Source organism: Zootoca vivipara, chromosome Z (genome assembly GCF_963506605.1).
Source record: "Zootoca vivipara chromosome Z, rZooViv1.1, whole genome shotgun sequence".
Classification (NCBI taxonomy): domain Eukaryota; kingdom Metazoa; phylum Chordata; class Lepidosauria; order Squamata; family Lacertidae; genus Zootoca; species Zootoca vivipara.
In genome coordinates this window covers 13,276,779-13,296,982 of record NC_083294.1, presented here as the reverse complement: position 1 = coordinate 13,296,982, position 20,204 = coordinate 13,276,779, and the positions used below count along the sequence as shown (strand labels likewise).

General features: G+C 49.6%; 1 protein-coding gene across 3 annotated transcripts in view; it reads right to left on the bottom strand.

Moving 5' to 3' along the window:
* Positions 1–19,938, bottom strand: part of CCDC180 (coiled-coil domain containing 180) — a 57,176-nt gene extending 37,238 nt beyond the window's left edge. For all 3 annotated transcript variants that reach the window (XR_009557037.1, XM_060270644.1, XM_060270645.1), the window contains exons 1-12: positions 19,836–19,938; positions 18,667–18,793; positions 15,583–15,776; positions 15,286–15,374; positions 14,443–14,552; positions 13,707–13,835; positions 12,609–12,719; positions 11,735–11,830; positions 10,389–10,552; positions 9,813–9,932; positions 8,663–8,742; positions 1,978–2,066 (exon numbers count right to left, since the gene is read on the bottom strand). Coding sequence is in view for 2 of the 3 variants with exons in the window: in XM_060270644.1 (XP_060126627.1) it covers positions 1,978–2,066; positions 8,663–8,742; positions 9,813–9,932; positions 10,389–10,552; positions 11,735–11,830; positions 12,609–12,719; positions 13,707–13,835; positions 14,443–14,552; positions 15,286–15,374; positions 15,583–15,776; positions 18,667–18,735 (1,251 nt within the window). In the remaining variant the exon portion in view is untranslated. The remainder of the gene's footprint in view (positions 1–1,977; positions 2,067–8,662; positions 8,743–9,812; positions 9,933–10,388; positions 10,553–11,734; positions 11,831–12,608; positions 12,720–13,706; positions 13,836–14,442; positions 14,553–15,285; positions 15,375–15,582; positions 15,777–18,666; positions 18,794–19,835) is intronic.
* Positions 19,939–20,204: the final 266 nt, after the last annotated feature.

Genomic DNA, 20,204 nt, shown 5'->3' with positions numbered 1-20,204 from the left:
GTTATTATGAATTAATATTGCTTTTCCTTTACAGCAGGGCTCACGGGCCACATGAGGTCTGGTAAGTGTTGCGATTTGGCTCATGATACCATTTCCCTATAAACCACACCCACAACCATCATAGATGACATCAGGTGTGGAGCAAGTAAAGATGTGGATGCAAAAGAATAATCAGGAGCTTAAGATATGCTGCCACTTGTTCCTTGGCAAGTGAGGTTGGCTAATCAACACTGGCAGTTAGTCACTTTTTATTTAACAAAATTTATACACTGCTTGGTTGTAAAAACGGCAATCCCCTCAAAGTAGTTTACAAAAAAAGATAAAACAACAAAATCCTATATAATAAAGTGCAAGTGTCTCTGCGTCCAGATTCCCTGTGTCCCTGTGTCCGCGCTACTGCGCATGTGCCCCACGGACACAGGGATTGGACGCAGAGACTGCACGTACACACATGTGCACGCTCTCCTCACCCCCCACCCCTCTGCCTACAGTTTACCTGCAGCCGCCAACTACCGCTCCCGGCTGCTACCCCCGGCGACCAGCAGCCAGCTGGCGTTGCGCACACGTGCTCACACTCTCCCCCCACACCCTGGCCGCTCCGCTTTGACCTTTCAGTCTCCGAAGCCCCATCTCATGCTGGAGGTGCCTTGCCGCGCACCTCCAGCATGGGACGGCGCTTCCTCGGCGAAGGCAAGCAGGCGGGCTGTCTGCCTGCTTGCCTTCGCCGAGGAAGTGCCCGCTGCCGCTTTGGCTCGGCGGCGGCAGCGCTTCCTCGGCGATGGCAAGCAGGCAGACAGCCCATCTGCTTGCCTTCGCCGAGGAAGCCGAAGCGGCAACGGGCACCAAGGGAAGCCAGCTTTGGCTTTGTGGCGGTGGGAAGAAGGGGAGGAATTCCTCCCCTTCTTCCCGCCACCGCCAAGCCAGTCCCCGAGCCAAATTGTGCCGCGGTGGGGGCTTTTCGTCATTTGCCTCCCCCTTGGCTTGGGGAAGGCAAACGGCGAAAAGCCCCCGCCGCACCGCAATTCGGCTCCGTCCCCCGCGCGCTTTGGCTTGGGGAAGCAGGCAGAGAGACGGCAACAGCCCAGGAAGCTGCGGGCTCTTGCTGTCTCCCTGCCCGCTTCCCTGAGCCGTATTGCATCGGGGGACAGAGCCGAAGATCGGCGGGTGCTGTTTGCCGGGGTTGACAAGCCCTGGCAAGCAGCGCCCGCCGATCTTTGTGTCCCAGGGCTTCCCCTCCTTTCCCGCCCGGCTAGCGCCCGTTTACTAAATGGGCTGAATGACACTAGTGATCAATAAGTAGATTTAACAATGGTAACAAAATGATCAATAAGTAGATTTAACAAAGCATTCAAATAACAATAAACTAAGAATAGATTAAAACTCACACCAACTTTCTAAATACCTGGGTGGACTTGTCTAAACAAAACCGTTTTTATCAGGTGCCAAAAAGGGTACCCTGCCCACCAGTCAAATCAGATATGGATGGACTCCCAACTCCCTTCATGCCTGACCACTGGCTATGATGGCTGGGGCTAATAGGAGTTGTAGTCCGACAACACTTGAAGGTACACTACAACAGCTACCCTGATCTAAGATCTGGCAGTGGGGAGTTTACATCTTACATCATCATCCCTTCCAGATCATTAGCCGTTACAGTTTTCAAAAATATCTTCATTGTTTTCAAAAATATCTATATTGGCATCTCTATGCTGAAGGCACACCTCTTTAAACTGGCTCCTGACACTTGGGATGCATATATTAGGGCCTATCTTATTACTGTGATGGTCAGTTTAAAATGCTTTTAATATTGTGTTTTGATTGTTTTAATTTGCCCTGGGACCTTAGAGTGAAGGGTAGGTAAATAGTAGTAGTAGTAGTAGTAGTAATAATAATAATAGATTTTCACTTATTCTCAGCTGCAGCCAGGCTGAAAAACAGAATCCACATATTTTCAACAAAACTGATTGACCCACTAACCTTACACTCCTGCACCTTTGACAAACACTCCTGGCAAACTTTCTCGTACTGGAGGCGGATTTTCATTAAGTATTGGACATTGTGGGTATCTTGAGACAAAAATTAAAATTAACACAAGATTGGATATGGTGATTACAAGATTGACCCGGAAACTACAACTAACCCAGAATGCGGCAGCTAGACTGGTGACTGGGAGCAGCTGCTGAGACCACATAACACCAGTCCTGAAAGACCTACATTGACTCCCAGTACATTTCCGAGCACAATTCAAAGTGTTGGTGTTGACTTTTAAAGCCCTAAACGGCCTCGGTCCAGTATACCCGAAGGAGCGTCTCCACCCCCATCGCTCTGCCCGGACACTGAGGTCCAGCGCCGAGGGCCTTCTGGCGGTTCCCTCGCTACGAGAAGCCAAGTTACAGGGAACCAGACAGAGGGCCTTCTCGGTAGTGGCACCCACCCTGTGGAATGCCCTCCCACTAGAGGTCAAAGAAAACAACAATTACCAGACTTTTAGAAGGCATCTCAAGGCAGCCCTGTTTAGGGAAGCTTTTAATGTTTGATGGATTTCTGTATTTTAGTGTTTTGTTGGAAGCCGCCCAGAGTGGCTGGGGGAAGCCGGCCAGATGGGCGGGATATAAATAATAAATTATTATTATTATTATTACTTTCTGTTTGTGACTGTTCTGTTCCATCTGAATAGCTTTACTTGTTTTTTATCATTATAAAGATTTCATTTTATTTCTATAATGGTATATTACATTCTTGTAGCCTGCACTGAGAACTTAAAGTGAAGGGTTATAGTTAGGAAATCTGGTAAATACGTATATAAATTGCTGCTCTAAATAACCTGTGAGGGACAGGGGATATCGCGAAGTCCCTCCCCTCCTGAGTTCAAGCCCATCCCCGAGCACAGGGGAAAGCAGAGAGAGTTCCGATTCCAATGGGGAAGCAGGAAGTCGTGTCCGAGGCTCAGGCAAGGTAGAGGAGCCAGGGTCCCAGGTGGGACAGGAAGGGGCGAATAAGGGGGGGAGACCCATCCCCCCAACTCCGGAATTACGCAGAAAGAGGAGGGGAAAGAGGATGGGTCTGCCAAAGCTTTTGTGTTGGAGAAAGACGCGCCAAAAGCCATTCGGAGGTTCTGGAACCGACTGACCACATCATTCCGTGTAAATAGCAATGACTTCAGCACTGTAAATACGCAGCACCAATAAAAGAATAAAATGCAGAGCTGCGTAGCGTCGTTACTCTGAAGTAGCCCACTCCGGCCACTGTGACAGCAACCTCCGAATCCTTTTTTGGGCTACTTTGGAGTTGCAGGGATGAGCGTGTCAGAGGCGGAGAGATGGCGGCAGATCGCGGAGACAGCCCAGCAAGAACTGCAGCAGCTGTCGCTGCAGGCGCAGGGGGAATTGAAGGCAGCTAAAGAAGAGACTAAGAAGGTCCAGGACGACCGGCTACAACTTGCGGAACAGGTGAGAGCGCTACAGGAAAGAGAGCAGGAATTAAGGGCGGTGGCGGTAGACCTCCAAAACAAGCTGGATGCAGAGAAAAACAAGGCGGGAGGGGCACCCCAAGTCCAAGTGCTGCCAGGAAGGAGAGCCGGGACCCTAGTAAGCAAGTTCAATGGAGACCCGAGGGAATATCAGGGCTTTGAGACTGAGATTGTGTATGCTCTTGAGCTGCACCACGATGAGTTCCCTGATGATGAGCACAGGGTAGCGTTTATTGTGGAGCACCTTACCGGGGCAGCCAGGGAGTGGCTAAGACCGTTAATCGCAACAAAGAATCCTTGCATGAAGAATGTCAAACTATTTCTAGAAGGTTTGAAAACGATGTATTCGTCCGATAGTCATATGGACCAGACTAAGGAGGAACTTCATAATTTACGCCAAGGAAATATGACAGTTCGCGCGTATTGGGCGAAATTCACCATGCTGGTGCACAGATTGGGGTGGGAACTAGAGTCACCCCCAATGCAAGCGGCGTTCTACTTGGGGTTGCATGAGGAGGTGAAGGATGAGCTCTCGAGAGGTCCAAAGCCCAGTAATATGGATCAGCTGAGCAAAGCGGCTCTGGCGGTGGGGGTGAGACAGGAATCCCGGTGGAGCGACAAGCAAGCAACGCGCGCAAAGCGGGCTTGGTTCCCACGGTCGCAGGAGAAGCCACTCCCCCAACAACCCTTTCAAGCCACGCCTGGGGCCAGCCAGGACCAGGAACCCATGCAGATTGATAGCGCGCGCGCGGGGGCTTTTCAAACCCCAGCGGCGCCAAGACGCAAGGAGGGAAGGGGTGGGAATTGCTTTCTCTGCAACTCCCCCCAGCATCTCGTCAGAGACTGCCCACATCGCAGGGAGTGGCAAGGAAAGGCGGGAACGGTTGTGCCCTCCCCCACTGATGCAGCACCACAGCAGGGAAACGGGAAAGCCTGGCTGCAGGAGACAAGGGGCAGCAGCCAGGCACAGTCAGCAGACAACAGCCCCAGCCCACCCACCCGCACAGAGAGGAGCAGAGCCAGCCCACCCCTCCCAGAGCAGGAGTGGTTCTAGAAGTGACGCTCACGCTCCCAAATGGCTATCCCCTGACGGTCCTCGCCCTAATTGACAGTGGGGCGTCAGCGAACTTCTTCTCGAGAAACTTTGCAGAAGAGCACCAGATCCAGCTTCTGCAGCTGGATTTTCCTCTGCACGTGGCGACCATTGACGGCAGAGAGCTGCTGGGAGGGGCCATCACTCATCAAACCCCCCCCATGAAAATGACGGTGGGAAGGCACTCAGAGACACTGGCATTCAACGTCACCACCATCTCAGACCCCCCCATCGTCTTGGGCATGAGCTGGCTGGCGCGCCACGACCCCTCCATCAGTTGGCACCAGAGATGCATCACTTTTGGATCGGACTTTTGCCTGGAACATTGCATGCAGCACCAACCAGGGGAGGGGCCTCCCATAGCCACGGTGGCCACCATGCACGTCAAAGGGGGTGAGGCGATACCCAAGCCGTACTGGGACCTGCAGGAGGTCTTCAGCGAAGCGGAGTCCGACCACCTACCCCCACACAGGCCTTTTGACTGCCAGATCAACCTGGTGCCAGGGGCAACTATACCCCCAGCCAAGCTGTACGCCATGTCAGACCAGGAACTGGAGGATCTGCGCGCTTTCATCGACAAGAACCTCAAGCGGGGGTTCATCAGAGAAAGCAAGGCAGCAGGGGGCAGCCCGGTCTTCTGGGTGGACAAGAAAGACACGCAACAGCGCCGTCTTGTGGTGGATTTTAGACGGCTGAATTCAGTGACAGAGCCAGTGGCTTTCCCCATGCCCAGAGTGGATGATCTCCTGACAGCGGCACGCAGGGGCAAGATTTTCACCAAGCTAGACCTGAGGGGGGCGTACAACTTGATCAGGATCCGGGAAGGCGATGAATGGAAAACCACGATGTTCACGCCTCTGGGCTCTTTTGAATATCTGGTGATGCCCTTCGGGTTGCAAGGGGGCTCAGCATGCTTCCAGGCCTTCATGCACCACGTCCTGGGGTCCCTCCTCTTCAGGAAATGCTTGGTCTTCCTGGATGACATCCTTATCTATTCCGATGACCCAGTGCAGCATGTGAAAGATGTCAGGGAGGTGTTGCAGCGCCTGAAGGAGAACCACCTGTATGTGAAGCTGGAGAAGTGCAAGTTTCACACCAAGGAGGTGGACTTCCTGGGCTACAAGCTGTCAGACAAGGGGCTGGCGATGGACAAGGACAAGGTGCAGGCCATCCTGGACTGGCACAGCCCCAGGACGCGCAAAGATGCCCAACGCCTACTAGGCTTCGCCAACTTCTACAGGAAGTTCATCAAGAACTTCTCTCGCGTTACGGCTCCCATCACTGACTGCCTGAGAGGCAAGCAGAAGTTCAGGTGGACACCAGAGGCGCAAGCAGCGTTCGAAAGCCTCAAGAGGGTGTTCGCCTCAGACCAGAACCTGTTCCACGTGGTTCAGGACGCGCCCCTACGCGTGGAGACAGATGCTTCTGATAAAGCTGTGGGCGCCATTTTGTTGCAACTGGACGCCAACAGAGAGTGGAGACCCTGTGCCTTCTTCTCCAGGAAGTTGACCCAGCCAGAGCGAAACTACACGGTGTTTGATCGGGAACTTCTTGCCATCCACGCTGCGTTCCAGCACTGGAGACACTTCCTGGTGGGCGCCAAGCACCCCATCCAGGTGTGCACAGACCACAAGAACCTGGAGTTCTGGAGAACTGCCAGGGTGCTCAACCAGCGGCAGATACGGTGGGCAGAGTTCTTCTCGAACTTCAACTTCTCCATACACTACATCCCGGGAGAGCAGAATGTCAGGGCGGATGCCCTCTCCCGCAAGCCAGAGTACATGGAGGAGGAGGCGCCACCGGCACCCAGGCACATTTTCCCCCCGTCAGCATGGTCCTGCGGAGCAGCAGTGGTGAGCGAGGCAGAACTCACAGCACTGACGGCAGCGGATGATTTTGCCAACCGCATCTTCAGAGAACTGAGAGGGGGGGGAGCAGGCAAAAGACTTTGCAGAACGCAGGGGGCTGCTTTTCTACAAGGGGGCACTGTACCTGCCCACCACCCAGCTTAGACGTACGGTCCTCAAGCAGCTGCACGACAACCCAACGGCGGGTCATTTTGGGAGGGACAAAACCGCTCACCTAGTCATGAGACACTTCTGGTGGCCAGGGGTGCGGGAAGATGTTCGAGACTATGTACGGGGCTGTGACACCTGCCAGCGGGCAAAGGTGGTCAGAGCAGCGCCACCGGGATTGCTGGAGCCCTTAGCCACGCCACACAGGCCGTGGGAAGTGGTGTCCATGGACTTCATCACAGATCTGCCTTCTTCCAGGGGCAAGACCGCAGTGTTGGTGGTGGTGGACCTCATGTCCAAAATGTGCCACTTTATACCGTGTGCCAGGGCGGTCTCTGCAGAAGAGACAGCCAAACTGTTTGTGGATCACGTATTCAGACTGCATGGATTACCTTTAAGGGTTATTTCGGATCGTGGCCGCCAATTTGTTTCCAGGTTCTGGCGGCGGCTCATGAACCTCCTGCAGGTGGAGGTCAGCTTGTCGACGGCTAGACACCCGCAGACCAATGGACAGGCGGAGAGGGTCAACGCCATTCTGCAGCAGTACCTGAGATGCTATGTCAGCCAGCGGCAAACGGACTGGGTGGATCGCCTGCCACTGGCAGAATTTGCCTACAACAATGCGGTGCACGTCTCCACAGGGGTGTCGCCCTTTAAGGCCAATTACGGGCGCGACCTCAGATCTTTCCCAGAGAGGGAGGGGGAGGAGGAGGAGGAGGGCCCACAGGCTGAGGATTGGGCAGAGGAACTGGAGACGGTGCACCAGCAGCTCAGAGAACACTTGGAGAGAGCCAAGGAAGCGTACAAGAAGGGGGCAGATCGCCACAGGCGACCGGGGGAGGTCATTAGGGTGGGGGACAAAGTTTGGTTGTCCTCGGAGGGCCTTCCCATCAGAGGGCGGTGCAAAAAGCTGGCGCCCAGAAGGTTGGGCCCCTTCACGGTCACGCAACAGGTCAACCCGGTGGCATACAGGCTGGCACTGCCAGAGGACATGAGGGTGCACCCAGTGTTTCATAGATCGCTGCTGTCGCCGTACAGGGAAAGCAGCAGGCTCCGAGGCAGCGAACAAACCCCTGAGGGAGGGGGGGAGAGAGAAGGCAGGGAGCAACTCAATGAGGCCACGGCCATCCTGGACTCAAGGAGGGGGGTGGGGGGCCTGGAGTACCTCATGGCATGGGAGGATGCTCCACCGTCCCAGAATGAATGGGTCCCAGCCACTCAGATACAAGAGGAATTCCTGGTAGAAGAATTTCACGCCCTCTTTCCCCATAGACCCAAGCCCTGGCACATGGAAAGGGAGGGGGAGGGGGAGGAAGCACGGGAGAGCAGTTCACCATGGCGCTGGGAAGCGGAGTTTGAGGAACCAGAGGATGAGGTATGGGTGTCACCGAGATCCACCCAGTCAGAGGAAGGAGCAGATTGGCAGAACATTTTTACCCCTACCAGCTCTGACGCCACGGACTTTTTGGGATTCCCGTCCTCCCAGGCGGAAGGGGGGGGCTCGCAGGACTGGGGGGAGGTGTTCACACCAACGGGCTCGGAAAGCACTGAGTTCTTAGGCTTCCAGTCGTCACCGACACCTGGGGGGGACCTGGGGAGGGGTGAAGGAGAGCTTGGGAGGGGGGTGGATGTGAGGGACAGGGGATATCGCGAAGTCCCTCCCCTCCTGAGTTCAAGCCCATCCCCGAGCACAGGGGAAAGCAGAGAGAGTTCCGATTCCAATGGGGAAGCAGGAAGTCGTGTCCGAGGCTCAGGCAAGGTAGAGGAGCCAGGGTCCCAGGTGGGACAGGAAGGGGCGAATAAGGGGGGGAGACCCATCCCCCCAACTCCGGAATTACGCAGAAAGAGGAGGGGAAAGAGGATGGGTCTGCCAAAGCTTTTGTGTTGGAGAAAGACGCGCCAAAAGCCATTCGGAGGTTCTGGAACCGACTGACCACATCATTCCGTGTAAATAGCAATGACTTCAGCACTGTAAATACGCAGCACCAATAAAAGAATAAAATGCAGAGCTGCGTAGCGTCGTTACTCTGAAGTAGCCCACTCCGGCCACTGTGACATAACCATAGCAAAACTTTTGTTCCTTACCTATCTGCTTATTTAAAGCCACCACAGATTCATACCACTCGTTTAATTCAGCCTTGGATTGCATCAAAGGCAGCATATTGCTAAAAAGGCAAGAGGCAGAGAAACACTTAGTACATAAAGCTCTCGAGGTCTTCATGACAAATCTTAAAATGCATTTGTCTCCCAGTTTTCACTGGTCACATATTAGTTATATAGCTGAGCTGAAAGTTCCACAGATAACTTTTCCAGGGAAAGCTGATGGAGGGAGTGTGCCGTTTGGACGTAGGAGAAAATCTGGAAATTTGTGGGTGGGGACTGGGGGCTCAGTGAGACAAATGGAGGTGGCAGATTTCCCCTTCTTTTCATGTAGTTTGGCTGACAGCACTCCTACTGCTGGAGTTGGGTGATACAGGAAGCCAACTGGAAAAACTGAACAATAGGTTGTATCCCATGTTTGTCCTAGAAAGCTGTGATTCCTGCATTGCAGAGGGTTGGACTACATGACCCTTGAGGATGCTTTCAACAATTCTATGATTCTATACTCACCGGGTAGGCCCACGGAAACTAATGGGTCTAAATCTGTCATGTCTTGTCTATTAACTTCAGTGGGCTTACTTTGATTATGGCTAACATTGGATACAGCCCAGGTTGTTAAGAGTTGTATCTTTGCCTTTATATGTTCAGGTGGTTGTTTCTTTTACACAAACTGACAACATGGGATGCCCTCTGCCCCCCCGTCCCAATTTGGAGTCCCCCCCCAATGCAGGTTGCATAAGGAAAAAGTCCTGTGCAAATTGCTGGCACGGGGGGTGGGGACAATATGGTTTGAGACCATAGGGGGAAGTAAAATATTAAAGTCCCTCACCTACACCCACATCTGCCAACCACCCATAATTTGACACCATCAAAACATCACTACTACAAGCCAGGGTGACTTTGTTCTGTCTCCACTGTGGGAGGTAATATGCCTCTGAATACCAGTTGCTGGTAATCATAAGGGGGAAGTTGATGTTATGCTCAGGTCCTGCTTGTGAGCTTCCCACAGTGCATCTGGTTGGCTGCTTTTAGAACAGGATACTGGACTAAAAGCATCTTTGGCCTGATCCAGCAGGGTGGTTATTCTTACATTCTTAGGAATGAGAAGTTGCATTTTATTCTCCTGTTCACCTACCCCAGAGAATATAACAGTGCTGTTCTCTTCTCAGTGAGTGATTCTTGATCTTTTAGCATGCTCTCCAGCTCCACATTCACAGCAGTCGGGTGCCGTATTCTTTCACTTTCCATGAACTGTCTATAGGACATGACGAGAAAACATTAGATTAAATGTGGGCTTTCTTTTTTGCAAGGGATACTGTGCGATTGAAAAGCCACACCCATCTTATACTGCCCAAATCTCCTGCTCCATCATGCCTCCTTTCCCCCGAACTGCCATCTGGGGGCAACCATTCAATCAGTCTGTCTCAGTGGGAGAGATGAGAAGCAGAGTTCACTGAAAGATCAGCTCTGTTAAGCACCTTCTATCTGTGAACTATGATAGCTGGCCATTATAAAAACAACTGTTTAAGAACTGGTTCCTGAGCTTGATTTCCACTCTCTTTCCATCCTCTCCCTTTCTCCTTGTGTGTTGTGAAGCCTGAGGACAGGGACTGTCTTGTTTTAACCAATTGTATGCAAACCTGGGAACCTCTTTTGCATAAAGAACAAAGTACAAATGCTCTAAACAAAAAAAATAAATGAAATTTCAGACCTGAAACTGTAAATGATGTTCTGCTTCCATTTGGCTCTCCAGGTCTTTATTCTCTCCTCCAGTTTGCGATGATAGAAGATGTCTCCTTTCAGATCTGCCTCCATCAGGTTGACAAACAGCTTGGCTATTGCTCTCCGATTAGCCAGCAGGGCTTGGTTGATCATCTGGAATTGGAAGATGTAGATGAGAGTAGCAAGGGAACCTCTCTTTTTCAGGGAAATGAAGACTTCAGATTAGTTGGTTCAACCCAGAGGACATGATGGGCAAGACAAATTTAGGTACAGTAATCTAAAGGAGTCTACTCTGAATAAACCTTAGCTAGACGCATCCCTTAATTGTTCTCTGGTGCCATTACAATGGTGGCTGGTAACCCACTGGGACTTGATGGGGCAGAAAGCAGAGGTGCCCAGAGTAGGTTCCTCCCCCGCTCTTGGTCAGTATGCTTTCTTCACTCCTTTCTCACTTCCAAAGAGGGGGGGAAATATAATTTCTGGTAAAAAAAGAAAAGAAGAAGTGGAGAGGAAGAAGAGTGCAGAGGGTATCATAAGCACCAGTACACCCTTGGTACTGTGCTGGGGTCGTTGTTGTTGTTTAGTCGTTTAGTTGTGTCCGACTCTTCGTGACCCCATGGACCAGAGCACGCCAGGCACTCCTGTCTTCCACTGCCTCCCGCAGTTTGGTCAAACTCATGTTCGTGGTTTCGAGAACACTGTCCAACCATCTCATCCTCTGCCGTCCCCTTCTCCTTGTGCCCTCAATCTTTCCCAACATCAGGGTCTTTTCCAGGGAATCTTCTCTTCTCATGAGGTGGCCAAAGTATTGGAGCCTCGGCTTCAGGATCTGTCCTTCCAGTGAGCACTCAGGGCTGATTTCCTTAAGAATGGATATGTTCTTGCAGTCCATGGGACTCTCAAGAGTCTCCTCCAGCACCATAATTCAAAAGCATCAATTCTTGGTTGATCTGTGCTGGGGACACGAGGGCAAACCTGTCCTTGTCTTGTCTCTCTGCTCCTTTCACGTACAATGTCTCAGGGATCCCCATCCCTTTTTCCTGGTTGCTGTGCTAATCTTGCACATATCCTTCCTTCCTCTCTCTCTCTCTCTCTCTCTCTCTCTCTCTCTCTCTCTCTCTCTCTCTCTCTCTCTCTCTCACACACACACACACACACACACACACACACACACACCACCATTTTATTTTAAAATGCCCGATTCTGCTACCTGAATTAGGTTTGCAAATATGCCCACTTCCAATCATTCCCGAACTACAAGGGTGGGGGTGGGATCCAGCAAAACCTGTGGTTATCTTACTGGAGAATTTCAGGTATCAAGCAGAAAGGTTTTACCATGGCTTCCTTGTGAATTATCCTGTGGACATCAGAGGGTAGGAAATAGGAAATGTCATCCAGGATCTTATTATATTTGTTCAACAAAAGTTTGATCTGGAAACCAAAGCAGAGGGAGGGGGTAAGAAAAGTGTTCAGGATCATAGAATCATAGAATTATAGAGTTGGAAGAGACCACAAGGGTCATCCAGTCCAACCCCCTGCCAAGCAGGAAACACCATCAAAGCATTCCTGACAGATGGCTGTCAAGCCTCTGCTTAAAGACCTCCAAACAAGGAGGACACCTCTCTGCTGAGATCGCTAGGGATATGCTGGGGGACCACCCTACTGGGCTACTCAGCCAGTGGTACTGTAACTGGTGGCCATTGGTGACGTGGAATGGCAGGGGTGCAAGCTGTAGTGTAGGCAGAGCCATAACCAATGATAAGTAGAACCAGAGCCAAAGACAGGCAGAGCCAACCAATTCTAGCTTTTATTCTCATCATTCTCCCCGATGAGTTCCACAAGGGGCACTTTGAGTCTATGCAGGAGGAAGCTAACAGCTGGGGAAACCCCCTAGACTCGTAAGTAAGGTGGAAGGCAGGTGCAAATTGGCTGAAGACAGAATGAGAGTGGTGAGGCAATGCCCCATTCACCCAAAGAGACCAACCTCCACCATCTCACTGAAAAGGCCAATTCCTAAAAAGACATGTGCAAGCAAGAAACAACTATTTCTGACCCATTCAAGGAGCCATAGCAGGGATAGGAAACTTTTTCTAGCTCCAAGGGCTGCATTTCCTTCTGGGCAACATGCTGATGGAAGGCATACAGCAGCACACCCACACCCACAATCATTCATGTACTCTCTGTTAGCATCTTCTTGTAATGTACTTACCCGTTCAGTTCGATCCACCTCTGCCTTGAGTAAGGCTTTGTCCAGCTCTCTAATCCACTGCCTTCTTTTTAAGGTCTCCTTGGAGACAAGGTTCCACATTGCCTCGAAGTCCTGCAAGGTAGAAATGGGATGTGAATTCCACACAGGGGGCCTGAGGTGGAACCCTTTATTGTTTAAAACTTATCAAGGAAAAGATGAAGACTGTTCTATGATCTTTGTTGGCATGCCAGATCCTTTCAACCCATCCCACTGTTCTGTTCACTGCCATGGGCGTAACCAGGATTTTTGTTGGGGAGGTATGATTTTGTTGGGGGGGGGGAAGAACCTCATATTTGTACTGATTTGTATTGATTTAGGGGGACAGCTGCCCCTCTGCCCCCCTAGGCTATGCCCATGTGTCACAGCCTTGGGAGGCTGTAGGTTAGTAGAGCATCTGCTTTGCATGCAGGAGGTCCCAGGGTGAATTGCTGGCATCTCTAGGTATGGCTGGTAATGCCCCTGCTTGAAAGCTCGGAAAGCTGCTGTCAGTCAGTGTAGATAATACTGAGCTAAATGGACCAATGGTCTGATTCTGTATAAGGCAGCTTTCTATGTTCCTGGAAAGGGCTGTAGCTGAGCGGAGCCCATCTGTTTTGCATGCAGGAGGCCCCAGGTTTGATCCCTGGCATCTCCAGGTAGGGCTGGGAATATCCCTTGCCTGACTTTCTGGAGAGCTGCGGCCAGTCAGTGTAGACAATACTGAGGTGGAAAGACACATAGTTCTGATCAGTATAAGGAAGTTCTCCATGTTCCTAGGTTCAAGCCCTGGGATCTCCAGGTAAGTTTGAGATAGACTTCCAGCTTGAAACTGTGGAAAGCCACTGCCAGTCAGTGTAGACAATACTGAGATAAATGAGTCAATGGGATGACGCAGTATGTCAGCTTCCTATGTTCCTATCTCTAGCATGCCGTATTCTGCTACCCACAGTGACTGCCAGGCCCTTCATCCCTGTTGCTAAGCAGTGAGGATCTAGGGTCACCAGAAGTATCAGCCAGAAGGGCAAGAAAAGGTGGCAGGCAGCCTTCAAGCCCCGTTTGAGTTGCGAGGCACTCCCTCACCTCCATGGTGTAATTCTCCAAGTGGAGGTTCTCAGCAGAAGCTTGGAAAAGGGACTCAATGGTGTGATCGGATTCTGACAGCTTGGTCAGAAATAGCTTCCCAGGCTCCAAGAAACACACCTCCATTTCCTGAAACAGAGAAGATGATCTGATGGGTAACACTTGCCAAGGCTTGGATGAACCAGTGCACCAATATGTACATATTAGAAGAATGTGTCACATAAGTGAAAAATAAAATGAAAATGCACATAAGGGGGAATTTCTTGCATAAAACTATACAGTCAAAACTGAACACAAAACATTTGGAGAGATCCATACTAAAGCAGTAATGTATTTTCATGAGGATTTAAAGAAAAGATTCACAAATTGTTGCAAAAAGTGGAAAACTGAATTTAAGATAGGAAGAAATGAGAAACGGAGAGAACTGAATTTTATTTCTTTATTATATTTATATCCCACCTTTCTTCCAAGAAGCTCAATGTGGTGTACATGGTTCTCCTTCTCCCCATTTTATCTTCACAGCAACAACCCTGTGAGTTACGTTATGCTGAGAGTGAGTGGCTGGCCCAACGTCACTCAGAGACCTCCATGGCCAAGTTTGAACCCTAGTCATCCAGGTCCTAATCCAGCACTCGAGCCACTACACCACATTGGCTTCACATTGCAAATGGACAGATTATCCCATCCCTAGTACTATTAATAGTGATGCACAAAAGTAGTGAAGAGGGCTGCCTACCTTCCCAATGCATGCCAATTCCTGCCGCAGCGTCATCACCATCTCTTCGTGACGGCACCTCCTGCTCTCTGTGATACGTTCCACAATGTCACTGTTTTTCTTCTCAGGAACTGGAAGGGAGGGAGGGATATTAGACTGTATGCACAGCTGTAGAATTCATGCCAGGCTAGCATAAAGAGATATAGATTACAATCCCTTCTACACTAAAAAATAGTAATGTGTTGTTTTTTCAAACCACTGGGTTAGCTGACATTCTCATGCTGCTAAAGAAGCCTGCCAGATTTTAGTTCCGTCTTCAGTTTTATGCACAAGTTCATAATTACCAGTACTCATTTTTTAATTTCACTAACTGTAATAAAACATATGTGGCTTACAGACAATAAAAAGGGAGGGCTTAACCGCAATAGTTCAGGCATTGGTGACTTCAAGATTGGATTACTGCAGTCAACTCTTTGTGGGTTTGAAACTAAAGTTAGTGCAGAATGCTGCAGCATGGTTGTTGACAGGAGGCATATAACACTTCTGCTCAGAGATCTGCATTGGTGGCCCATTTGCTCAAGTTCAAGGTGTTACTATCGGCAAAACAATTTTGGGTTTTAAAGACTATCACCATCAGGTTGAACTGGGTGTGAGAATGCAGTGGCCACCAGTGGAACTGGCAAGGTATTGGCCAAAAACTGAGCAGTGGTGTTCTGCACTGGGTGCAGTTAATGAGCTGTCTTCAACGGAAGCCCCAAGCAGAGTACTTTGCAGTAGTATAGCTGGTAGTCTGCATAAACGAAAGATACCACATTTGCTAAAAATACTGATTATGATGCCGGAATTAAATTGGTAAACATTTACTTATGACTTCAGCAAGGCCTCGGACTTCCCGGGCAGCAATAACATTTTCACTTTCTTGAGTCTTTAAAAATGCCAGTGTTGCAGCCTCTCTGGAATAGAAACAGAGTGGGAGAAACTTGAAGCAAGAGACACTATTAGAGTTCAAGAACACATTCCAGTCAGGTCAAAACACTTGGGATTTGAAGTAAGGGTGAGTGAGGGGTGTGATCTGGAAAAAGTTCCAAGGGTCAAGTAGAGAGGCCACATTTGGCCAACAGGCCTGACAGCACAGAATAACACCATAACTCTGTTCCTTACTTGTATTGCACTGGATTTTCAGTGATGTCATCATTGGGCATTCCCTCAACCCACATCTGCTGACGATGTGATAAAAACCCATTGCCTGAGCAGGTTTCCACATCCCTCACCAGCGGAATTGTTCCTGGGATCTGTGGGAGCTTGTGCTGGGCTATCTTGCTTCTCGCCTCTCCCAGAGTGCGCACAAGATTTATCTAGCCAAAGCCAAAATAAAAATAATTAGATATATTTCTTTAAGGTGAAAGAGGGCATGATTATACTCACCAGAAACAGAGGGCACTTGTCAAGCAGAGTTAAGTACTTATGGGTCCCACCCTGATTTAATTCTTAATAATATTTTGTTGTCATTTTTTAATAGCTAGAATTAAAGCATCTTGTTCAAGGTTAATGAAGTGAAAGTTGGCAAGTGAATAAAGGAGAAAATTGTAAGGCAGGGTTTGAATGGCAATGAGATGCAAAAAATAAGGGGAAAGATTTTGCCACACAACTCCCACATTACAATTTTCTCCCTTACAAACATGTATAGTAAGATTTCACTTCACCTATGTGATGAAGTGAGCATGAGTCCCCAAAAGCTTGTGTTGGTGTTCATCTGTCTTAGGAGACAATAGAGGAGTATGCCTTTGTGGATGAAGTCAAACTTTTGGAAAGTTACAGTGCCTGCTATGACTGTAGAGACCAATACGGAAGAGAGAGGTTTTGTTGCAGCTGGGGCAGATGAAGGTGCCTGGTTGTGCTGCTGTAGAAGCACTATGGTGTTTTGACCAGGGGTCAGTGGAGAGTCCAGGAAGTTGACCAGGAAGAGACGGATGCAAGCGGAAGGTGGTGTGGGGGCTCAGGAAGCGGTGCAGACCGTTGGGGATGCTGAGAGTGCAAGGTTCCCAGAGTGGAGGTTTGAATGGTCAGACCAGAGCACTCAGGAGGTGGAGGTGCCAGAGGAGACAGCACCGGCTCCTCAGCTGAGCAGCTCGAGTGGAGAGGGCACTCCGCCAGCCCCATCACCCCAACAGCGAAGGGGGGAAAAGAGGCGTGAGAAGAGGAGGAGATTCAAGATACCGGGGGGGTTGTTGGCGAAAGTCCTGAAGGGCAGTGCTTCTGGATTCTGAATCGGACTAGGACAGTCATGGATTTTGATGCTCTGTCTTGTACATATGTATATAATAAAACTCTGTAAAAACCAGGCACAGAGTTTGGAGCGTCTTACTCATGAGAAAGCAATCAGCATCATTACTTGTTTCTTCCCTCTGCACTCCTTCCAGTGGTCATTCGTCCCATGACAAGATTGACTGTCTCCAGGCACTGCAGTCATCTGCAAGGAATTCCCACACAACAGGGTTGATGTTGCCAGCCTTCTTGTCACATTTGCAGACATCTTTGTAACACAGAGTTGGTCAGCCAACAAGCCTGGTTCATGAAACCAGCTCCCCGTAGGGCACATCCTTGGGCAGCATGTCGAAAGTCCATTTTGGGGGCCTAATCTGGCCTGCTGGTCAGTTTAATCCGGCGCCTGTGGTAGTTTATTTCCTAGGGTAAAATCCTAAAAAAACCTCAACAACTTCAACCCTAAAAAGAGGTCCTTTGGTCGGCCCTCACAGCCCTTCACCTCATCAAATCTGGCCCTCTTTGAAAAAAGTTTGGACACCACTGTCCTTGCGGATTCTGCCATCTTCCATTCTGTGGACATGAGTGTAGGTGTTGCTGGGACAGGAATGTGAACATGCTGGGAATGTGGGCTTCGGAGAGCACATCTTTGTTTGAAACTCTGTCTTGCCAGGTGATGCCCAGAATCTTCCTGATGCAGCACATGTGAGAGGCATTGAGGCGCTGCTCCTGGCAGTTGTAAGTTGCCCACAAGTCAACACACAGTGTGCAATAGCAGTGTGCTCAACACGCAAATCTGGTAGACCTTCATCTTGGTATTAGATGTTAGCATCACATTCTCCCATACCCCTTGGAGAAGCAAGCCATTGCAAAAGCTGCCTTGCCAATATGCTTGTCTAGCTCAGCATTAATGGAAAGGTTGCTGGTTATGGTGGAACCCAGGTAGACAAAATCACCTACTACCTCAAGTGTGTGGTCACCAGTGCTGATGCGTGGATGCTGACAGCCTTCTGAACCAGGATGTTGGTCTTCATCATACTGGTGGTATGGCCAAATTCCATGCAGGCTTGGACAAAAGAGTTGATGTGTCTTTGTATAGCTTCCTTGGAGTGCACTGTCAAAGCTGCGTCACCTGCAAACATCTCTCGCCACATTTTTGCCTTGGTACAGAGATGTGTCAAGTTGAACAAACCCTGTCGCTCCTCGAATGAAAGTATACACTGTCTTTAGTCAAGCTGAAGGCATATGAGACCAGCAGGGAGAAGAATATGCCAAAGAGAGTTTGGGTGAGAACACAGCCATGTTAAGTCTTAAATGTGTTAAGTCTTAAATGTGTTAAATCTTCTTCTTCTTTTAAAATATGTTTTATTGCTTTTACATGTAATTTAAAATACAATGAACTACAACAATAGCAGGTAGCCTGTCATTTCTTAGAAAAAGTATAACAGCAGCATAAAATTAGCACCATTACTTAGAACAAGTTTATGGACTTGAAGTCTCTCCAGATGTTTTCACATGGGTCTGAGGGTGTTATCTGAAAACAGTTGATACAGACCATAATGAACAAGATATTCCCCAAGTGATCCTGTGCAAGATATCCCACAAAGAATTAGAACACAAATCTCATGCAGCCTTCACCCTGTGCTGGCTAGGACTGATGAGAACTTTAGTCCAAAATACCTGGAAAGCACTAGGTTTGCAAAGACTGCTCTAACCCAACTTTGCAACTGCCTCTGCCAGAGTTTAAGTCCAGTGGTGGGCAGAGTGAAGGCTTGCAAGATCTACTGTGTGTGTGTTTTACTAGAACCTGCAGATCTACTAATCTGCAGATCTACTAACCAAAGCTGGATAGGGGTGTGGCCTAGGTAAAGGAGGTGTATCCCGGGGAGAGTTCTGTGCCTGAGGTTCCCCATTCCTGCTTCAAGTGATGCTATTTCCCCACCACCACCCAATCAGGTTTTCTAGCTTCTGTCATTGCTGTACCTCATCATCAAATATCTGTCTGTAGACTTTCCCACTGGGGACGACACGGGGCACCCCCACTAGGGTCATGTTGCAGACTTTTCCTGGGTGCTTGATTGGTTTGCAGCCAAACTTTTTCTTGGGTTAGCTGAGAAAAAGGAAAATGCAAAGAAAGAGAAAGAAAGAAATAATTGAATGGTTTGGTGTCATTCCTTGAGTGATGTTGGGAATGGGAGTGGGGGAGAAACTGCTGTGAACAAGACTTTTTTGTAATTGCATGGCACCTTGAACTGACTCATGTATCAGTAGTAAATGCCAGTGTATTTCAGTAGGGTTTTATGATATTATAGCTGCAGTCTTATTTGCAACTGTGGACTCCCTCCCCATTATCTGCCATCTACCTATCTGGGTCTGGGACTTGGGTGGCGCTGTGGGTTAAACCACAAAGCCTAGGGCTTGCCGATAAGAAGGTCAGTGGTTCAAATCCCCACGAAGGGGTGAGCTCCCGTTGCTCGGTCGGTCCCTGCTCCTGCCAACCTAGCAATTCAAAAGCACCTCAAAGTGCAAGTAGATAAATAGGTACTGCTACAGCGGGAAGGTAAACGGCGTTTCCGTGCGCTGCTCTGTTTCACCAGAAGCGGCTTTGTCATGCTGGCCACATGACCTGGAAGCTGTACACCGGCTCCCTTGGCCAATAACGCGAGATGAGCGCCACAACCCCAGAGTCAGTCATGACTGGACCGAATGGCCAGGGGTCCCTTTACCTATCTGGGTGCCAGTGTCCTGAGCAATTTTAAATAAAATTGTCATTTATTTATACATATTTACAGCACTTATTTATGCAAATCATCAAATTCAATTAGGCAATAACCAAGAGTGGGGTCCCCTCCCCCACCCCAGGTCCTGTGCTGATAGTGGGGGAGACGAGAAAAATGGCTTTTGTGGCTCGCATCAGGTCCTGCCATGAGGGATACATTTAGCATGCAAACAAAATGTGATGGGAGGGAGAGATTCGTTCCATGTGCTGCTCTCCCACAATGCTTAGCGTGGCGTGTGGCTGCTTTCCCCCTTAGGGCAAAGGAAAGGAGCGCAACTCATTGCAATGTATTATGGGGGGGGGCTCTCCTCTTCAACTCATCTCTTCCCGCCTTCCCGCAGTTGCCCCTCTCTCACCCGAAAGCGAAGCTTACCTGAGGACCCCTTGGAAAGCCAGTCCTAAAAGCCGCCTCAAGGCAGCTAGGCCAAGAACGGCGTCTTTTTGTTGCCATGGTGACTATCAAGCGCAGGGAAGAGGAAGGAATGGAGAAAGTGCGTGTTATTCTCTCGCGGGACTCGACGGGATTCAACATGGCCGCTCCGGCGACGAGTTGTTGCCATAGAGATGCAGGAAGCGTTTTTTTTTTTTTAAATTACGGGTGGCCGGGGGTTGTTTTTGTCTTACGAGTTCGTCATTGTGCCCTGCTCACTTATACAGTAATCTTGTTAGAAACAGCGATAACAGCGTTTTATAGATGACTGGTTGTTATGGTTGTTTTCCTCTATAATTTTCCCCACCAGAA